This window comes from Rhodamnia argentea, chromosome 11 (assembly GCF_020921035.1).
Source record: "Rhodamnia argentea isolate NSW1041297 chromosome 11, ASM2092103v1, whole genome shotgun sequence".
NCBI classification, from domain to species: Eukaryota; Viridiplantae; Streptophyta; class Magnoliopsida; order Myrtales; family Myrtaceae; genus Rhodamnia; species Rhodamnia argentea.
Window position 1 is genome coordinate 8101936 of NC_063160.1, and position 7701 is coordinate 8109636.

Genomic DNA, 7701 nt, shown 5'->3' on the forward strand with positions numbered 1-7701 from the left:
CTGACCAAAAAAAAAAAAGTCGTTTGGATAGGTCTGGCGTATTGAAGTGCATCACGACCGTGTACGGACAAAGAATCTTAACTGCATTTAGTTAATTAAATCGCAAACATTCACCTTAATCCGAGGTTTACGCTGTCCATCCCCCTGCCTTTTAGTGACCGCCACGTGACGCGAGGGGCTAACCTCACGCCCTGTCACTTTGAAGGGCGGGACGGACCAATCGTTGCTCTCGACCGCTCCACAAGACCCACTCAAACGCGCCGATCTCGGCGCGTGCTCTTCCCCCTCGCTGCGTGCGTCACCCCCGAAACTAATCCCGCTTCTCCATCTCCGCCCACAATCTTTGAAAGAAGCGGAAAAAAAAAATGAAAATAAGAACAAAAACTCCATCATCTTCTTCTTTTCTCTCTCTCTCGTAAGTACGTGAGTACTTTCTCTCTCTCTCTCTCTGGGAGTGCATAGACAAAAGCAAGTGCAACAGAAAAGCAACGATAACCGAGAAAGGCAAAAGAGCCATTAAATTTCTCTGCAGACCCCATTTACTCTGTCTCTCTCTGTCTCTCTGTCTCTCTCTGATGGTGTTGCAGGCTTTGAGATTGTGAGTGCGAAAGGCGCAGAAAGAGAGAGAGAGAGAGAGAGAGAGAGGTTGGCGTCATGGGCGATGGCATGCGAGAGAGAGAAGCCACGTGCTCCTCCTCTGCGGCGCGTCAACCGCCCGACGAAATCTCGCTCTTCCTCCACCAGGTCCTCCAACGTTCGGGCCGGAGGCCGGAGAATCCCGGGGGTCCGTCCCGGCTGGTCGAGGGCGGCGGCGGGATCTCGTCCGTCGGCTCGTCCGACGGGGTCAACAACTTCTCTGCCTCTGCTTCGGGTGGTGGGTTCCTCGCGGGTAATGCGATAGTGAGTGCGGTTGCCGCCGCTGCTTCTTCTTCTGTCGGGGCCAGCGAGAATGAAGCTGATGATTATGACTGTGAAAGCGAGGTGAGTATGTGTTTTTTGTTCTTTCTTTTGTTTTGTTTGGCGGGTGTTTTGCTGTTTTGTTACTGAGGAAGTGGTGGTATTTTACAGAGATTTGTCGTTGTAGATTGGATTCCCTATCACTTGTGGAAGAAAGTGATTAATCTTATCTCTTTCCTTAGTGGCTTCTTGTTTTTAAGAGAGAGATTGCAGTATATTTTTGGGCTTGATCTGAAGTGGAAACTTTGGCTTTGGATGAAGTTATGAGATTAACCGGAGTTATACTTTAATTATGAGAAAATTTGGAGGGGAGGAGATTGAAAGGATTCATATTAGCTTGTTTTGGTTGTTCTTTCAGTTTTATGTGCGATTTCAATTTCGTGATGTTTGCTAAATGTAGTAGGGACTCGAAGCTTTGCTGGAGGAAGTTTCTGCCAAGGCAAATCCGCCTCGTAGCTCATCCAAGCGAAGCAGGACAGCTGAAGTTCATAATTTGTCGGAAAAGGTTGGTCTTTCACACCAGGGCATTGCTGCTTCCACAGTCGTATTTGTTAACTTATGGTTTAAGTATGTAACATACTAACCGCCGAGTCCTTATGGATGACAATTGTGTTGCAGAGGAGGAGGAGCAGGATCAATGAGAAAATGAAAGCTTTGCAAAGTCTAATTCCTAACTCTAACAAGGTAAATACATTTCAGACATTTTGGTAAGGACGGCAAACTTAACTTGTTGCAGAAGCTTTGTTCCCTTTTCGACTGATGAAGCCATATAATTTTTTTGCTTCTCAATTACGACAGACTGACAAGGCATCAATGCTGGATGAAGCCATTGAATACCTTAAGCAGCTCCAGCTCCAAGTTCAGGTCCTTGCCATGTCCCAAATATTGCAATGCTGGCTATTATTTATATGCAGTTTGTATTGTCATGATAATCCTTGTATGCCCTGCAAATGTTTTGGGCTTTACTCGATTCATTTTGTCTTGTTTGACGTGCTGGTGGTCTACGTTGTTCTTTGCGGCCTTCTTAAAGAGATTGGGTTGCATGTAAATACAAGCAAGTGTTGCTAGTGTGCACTTAAGCAAAAATAGATGCAATATTTTGTATTGACTGATTGACCAATAAGAAATAAAACGTGGATGAGGAGTCAGTGACGAGGGTGACCATGTTAGTCAATGCTGATGCTCGTGCTGTGCTTGAGAAAGAAGTGCAAACTTTCAAACAAGATGCCCCTGAATTTTTTTTCATGGATGAGAGGTATTCTAGGAGAATATTGTGCTGAGGAACTAGTTGTTCAATGGTGGAAGAGCAGAGAATTCATTGATTGCTTATTCCTTCCATAAAAGCTGACTACCCCATTAACGGACCTTAAGTGGTTAGACTCAAGCCTTTCTACCGAAAATCATCCGTATGTAAGATTGAGCATGGGCCAGAGAAACTTTACTCTTTACACGTTTCTGAAACTGGTGGGGATGTGGTATCCAAAGTCAATGTTGAGAGTATGCTCATTCGAAGTAGCAATTCCTATCTAGTGTACGATCAACTTATACGGATACAGCTAAATAGAAGTGTCAGTTGTCCTTTATCATACAGTTGCTCTGCCTTTCTCCATGCTTTGCATTGGCTGTGAAGAGGAATGTCTCACTAGTAGGAGGACTAGTGTAAATACCTAAAAGACAGTATATATTGTCGCTGCGTCTGCTGATTTTTGCAGTATCAGTGAAAATAATCTTGCCATGTCACCTTACACTTGAATATTCTCTAGATGTTAGAGTGACTGAGAAGATTTCACTTCTTGCTAATCTGTTTTTCTTTGTTGTTTTTGTTACTTCACTGCGACAAAATTTTCTGAAATAGATCAAACTTCGCGCAAGGCACCGACAGAAACAACAGTGCTTCGTTTCTTCTCTTGGTGCAAGTTTATCTCACTTCACTGAAATAATGTTTATGAGAGGGAAAAGGTCTGAAAAAGATAAATATATTTTAACTTGTTCATCTACCTTTTCATTTGCTCTAGCTAGGTGTGTGACTAATATGCTCTAAATTTGCTTATACCTTAAACATTGGAGACAGTGGATTGTGATGAAGGTTATGTTGAAAAACAAATTCAAGGTAGGTAATCAAGTATGTCACATTGGAGACAGTTGATTGTGTCTGCAGGGATGGGTCTAAAATAATAATAGTGAGGGTATGGGCCGAAATATAGGAGAAAAGATTGAATTGAGTGTACCCAAGATATAATCGACTGGCTAATTTACCAAAACAGAATAATACTTAATATGTATCCACAGACACGGTATTGATACTATGCTTAGTGCATTATGGATTTGTGATTTTATCTTCTTTGCATCCAAATCAAACATTTAGTGAAGTACTTCAACCTTGTGAAGAAGCCAGCCTTTCAATGCATGATAACAGAATGAGATAATTATGAAAACAATTTTTAATACTATGCTTAGTGCATTATGAATTTGTGATTTTATCTTCTTTGCATCCAAATCAAATATTTAGTGAAGTACTTCAACCATGTGAAGAAGCCAACCTTTCAATGCATGATAACAGAATGAGATAATTATGAAAACAATTTTTAACTTTTCCATACAATTTCACCCTCTTTACACTTTTGCACTTTGCAACAAAAAATTTTGAAAATCTACACACTTAACCCCTTGGAAATCTTATGCCTTCAGGAAAACTAGAAACTAGATGGTGCAATGCTTGACTTTATTGTCAAAACTACAAAGTATAGCTAAATTTCGACAAATCTAGACACTTAGCCACTTGGAATCTAATACCTTGAGGAAAACTAGAAACTATAGGGTGCAAAGCTTGGGGGTGAAGGGCAGGGTTTTGCAACAAGATGGTGCAAAGTGCAAGTTTCAAAACTAAAAAATAGCTAAGTGAGAATTTGAGAATGATTTTGACAATTCCCTGATATAATAAATGACAGCTAATTTCGTTGAGGAAATCAAACAACCGTTCAAACGTCATAATATGTAAATGTGGAAAGAAATCGCAAGAGTCATCTAAAAATGCGTTGCTGAATGACAAAAGGAGAGACAAATAGGCATTCAAAGGAACCTAGAGTTTAGTGAGAGTTTGTGTGTAAGGCGGAGGAATTTGTTGAGATATATTTAAAAGGTACATTGGGCTAATCTTGCATGATCATTATTCTAAAAGAAAAAAGCCCAGCAAGAGGATGGTGAGAGCCTTATATGCTAAATGGACTATGGGTCAAGGCCTTTGATATGTCTAGGTAAGAATGTGCGAGTTATTATAGTACATTGTTCCTCTGTCACTGTTTGACTTAAATCTACTATTTTCGTTAATGAAAATTTAGTAGAGTAACAGGACAGAAACTCTTGTAATGGTAGTAACACTTCTTTAAGGATTTTGTAGTTGGAAGATTTCATTTCTGGTCACGAAAGTGGTTACTTTGAAGTCCAAGATGGAATGTGCACTTGTGCCAACTGATGCTAGACGCGGGTCTATTGCCTCGTAAATTCATGTTGTTCATTTGAAGTGAATTTCAGCTGCTATGAAACTCTTCAAGTCTAAGGGTTTCTTTTGAGGGACTTATATTTTGAAGTTATTCTCTGGTAACTTTTGAAATTTGACCTCTTTTCATGTTCAACACATGCAATCTTTCCTTTCAAACACACAACCATTGAAATGAAAGAGTCGTTATTGTTTTTCCTAGTATTTTATCTCTTGTTTTCAAAATTTTTGAGGGGGAAAGCAAATCAAACTGTTTTTAAGAACCAAAACTTCAAGAAAACATGTTTGAGCCTTGTAAAGGGGAGACGAAATGAATTCAAGGAAGCCTATACCTGTGATCATAAATATACTTGCATTAAGGAAGTGTGACGAAATGATACACTCAGCTTTGGTATTTGAGTTCTTCTTCATGTGTGTTTTTGTCATTAGTCTGAAAATTTCCAGGACAAACACCTGCTGCAATATCAACAGTTTGGTATTTGATCATTCATGAAGGGTATATGAGTGACAATAGATGTGAGAATTGGTTCTTGTCTAATGAGCTCATTTTGTGTTGCTCATTGCAGATGCTATCTATGAGGAACGGATTAAGTTTGCATCCGATGTGCTTACCCGGGGTCGTGCAACCCATTCAACTTCCCCAGATGAGAATAGGCTTTGATGAGGAAAATGGCCCCCTGCATATGAACATGGCACCTACTTTTCCAGTCAACAATGAAACCTCAACAGAAAATGTGTTTGGTCTACCCAATGATCGTGCTGTTCCAAGTGAGCCTTCCATGTCAAATATGATGAACTCTGAAATTTCTTTTGGATTGGAATCATCCATCCGAACACATCCTGTAACATTTCAACTGAAGCAATCAACTTCTGGGGTAAGTTAAGTATCTTCTCTATGAAGATGGCTTATTAAGTCAAGTAAAAAACCAGTTACCAATTTTCCTTGTTGCATTTTGAAGGATATTAACCGGGAAGATGTGGCTCCGTGTGGCCGGCATCAACCTTCAATTATTGACCGATCTGATGCAGATCCATTCGGTGTGAATATGAAACCTGCTTATTCTTTGAGCAAAATGGGTACTTTGTGATGATTTGTCTCAGTTTGTGTTTTACATATGCCAGCATTACGCTCCGACATATTAATTTACCTGTCACACTGTTTGAAAAGGACTTGAGATGGGTGAAACCGCTGCACAGTCACTTCCCTTGGCTTCGCTAATGTCTAATAGGAAAGGTGGATTGCTAGAGTCATCTGCAGCCGGTAGGGATCGTCCTTAAGGTGTGTGGTTAGACTTTTTCAAAGTAAAACCTTTCGCTTCTCACATGCCATGTCTAATTTGATAGTAGTCTATTCTACTCATTTTCATCTCAGGCTGAGACTCTGGTTTTCTTCATTATCTTCTTTGACGGTGTAGTTGAAATTCTCTAGATGGTGAAGTCAAAAGAAGAACAGGGATGACTCTTCAAATTAGCTGCTCCTGAATTTGGTGAGGAACAAACTTTGCAAGCTTCCATCAATTTCCTGAGGGAGCTAAGTGGAGTTATGGTTGAGATGGAAATTGGCCCACCACATATGAGACTGTCCATAAAAAAAAAATAATAATAATGGGTTGGGCCTGAGCATTTTTTATCTTTTACGTAAAGTACTTTGACATGATCTATCTCCTAAGTGTTCTTTTTTGTCCCTTTCTTTTGGGTGATAGAGATCATCCATCTCTAGTTTCTAAGGTTAACATGCATTGTTCACCGATACTTATGTAACATATGTGAAGATTCTATGATTCCTCTGGAGGAATGATCTTGGTACTTGAAACACAATTGACCCACAAGGACATTGTGTGAAAACCCAATTTCCAAGAAATTCCATCTTTCTAGGATGGAAATTGCAGTGTTCTGAATCTGAACTGGCATTGGATTACAGGTAACCCATAGTTTGTTTGTAAGTTTACAAAAACAAGGAAATTATTTCTTGGCTCATGTGGGGTCAATCTAAAGTGACATTCAGAGAACTTCATAGTCAAATTTGTGTTTTCTTCTGGGGCCAAAATATCCAACATAGTTGAAGTTTTGCCCTTTCTAGTGGCCTTGTTGATGCTTCCTGCTTGAAATTGACAAACAGCAAGATGGATAATCATCTGTCAAAACAAGCTTGTCATTTTTAAGGCGACACTTGGGAATTGGTTTAATATTGTATGTCAATTGTAGTTCAACTTCTGGGCGGCTTCATGATTAAAACATTGAAGGTTGGAGAAAAAACAGAAGCACGGTTGAGAAATCCAAAACCGTTTGTGGCATAGCGCTCACCGATGCATTCTAGCGCATGTAACCCGCATCGGTTGAACCTGTCCTTAAGCTAAGTTATTGTCGTCCTCGTGGTCGCCGCCGTTGAATTATTCGCGATGTCCTTCTCGAAAGAAATAGCGGGATTATGTGCTGAGCCAAAGCTTTGTCTACGTGACTCTTTTTGGACTGGAAGAAACTAGACAAACACTAGGGTTCATCAAATGCAGTTAGTGAGTTTAATGAATCGCGAGGATCAATTCAATCTGACGCAACCATGCCCCACGAGCTCCTTCGAGGAGATTAATTTTATCTTCATGGTCCAACAATGTGTGGCTCAATCCAATAATCTATTTGTTTTATCCATGGAAGGTTGCAAAGAAGCAGGACAAGCAGAAACAATACACGTTCGATAAAGTTCAAGAAAGTGTATCATAGGGAGAATTACAAGAAAAATTCCTAAATTTATTATAATTGTGACAATTTAGTCCTAAATCATTATTTTTTTGATCAATTTAATCATAAATATTTTGCATTTGTGACAATTCAATCCATTTGGCCAATTTTAATATACGTTGACATACCACTACCGGCGTTGACGTAGAATTTATATTCAATATTTTTTTTTTTTGCTCATCTAGTGCCGGTAACCCTCGCTGGCCCTAAGTCCAAAAAAAGAGAAAAGAAATAATTATTAAAAATTCAAAAAATATTAAAATATTATTTTAAAAAGTCCCACATCGGGGTCGATTGGCCAAAATTGGCGGCAAATGAATTGTCATAAATGCAAAAGCTTTAGAATTGAATTGATAAAAAAAATATTTAGGACTAAATTGATACGCTTACAATAAATTTATGATTTTTTATGGTAATTTGCTATGTATCGTATGACCAGTTCCTACGCAAGAGGCCTGTGACTACTTTGCACTACACTTTTGGTGGCTTCAAGAAGCACAAGCCCAATCCTT

At 39.5% G+C, this 7701-nt stretch overlaps 1 protein-coding gene across 1 annotated transcript; it reads left to right on the forward strand.

Moving 5' to 3' along the window:
- Positions 1-408: 408 nt before the first annotated feature.
- LOC115756305 (transcription factor SPATULA) lies at positions 409-6398 on the forward strand. Its single transcript, XM_030696014.2, has 8 exons — positions 409-981; positions 1361-1462; positions 1576-1641; positions 1756-1821; positions 5020-5328; positions 5413-5530; positions 5622-5732; positions 5869-6398. The coding sequence occupies exons 1-7, from the start codon at positions 655-657 to the stop codon at positions 5729-5731; spliced, it is 1098 nt and encodes a 365-aa protein (XP_030551874.1). The 5' UTR covers positions 409-654; the 3' UTR covers position 5732; positions 5869-6398.
- The last annotated feature ends 1303 nt before the right edge of the window (positions 6399-7701 follow it).

Excerpts from the sequence above, each read along its gene's own strand:
- LOC115756305 (XM_030696014.2), top strand. The coding sequence starts at position 655 with ATGGGCGATGGCATGCGAGAGAGAGAAGCCACGTGCTCCTCCTCTGCG. Across the intron at positions 982-1,360 it reads ATTATGACTGTGAAAGCGAG|GGACTCGAAGCTTTGCTGGA; the intron begins GTGAGTATGTGT and ends TAAATGTAGTAG. Across the intron at positions 1,822-5,019 it reads AGCTCCAGCTCCAAGTTCAG|ATGCTATCTATGAGGAACGG; the intron begins GTCCTTGCCATG and ends TGCTCATTGCAG.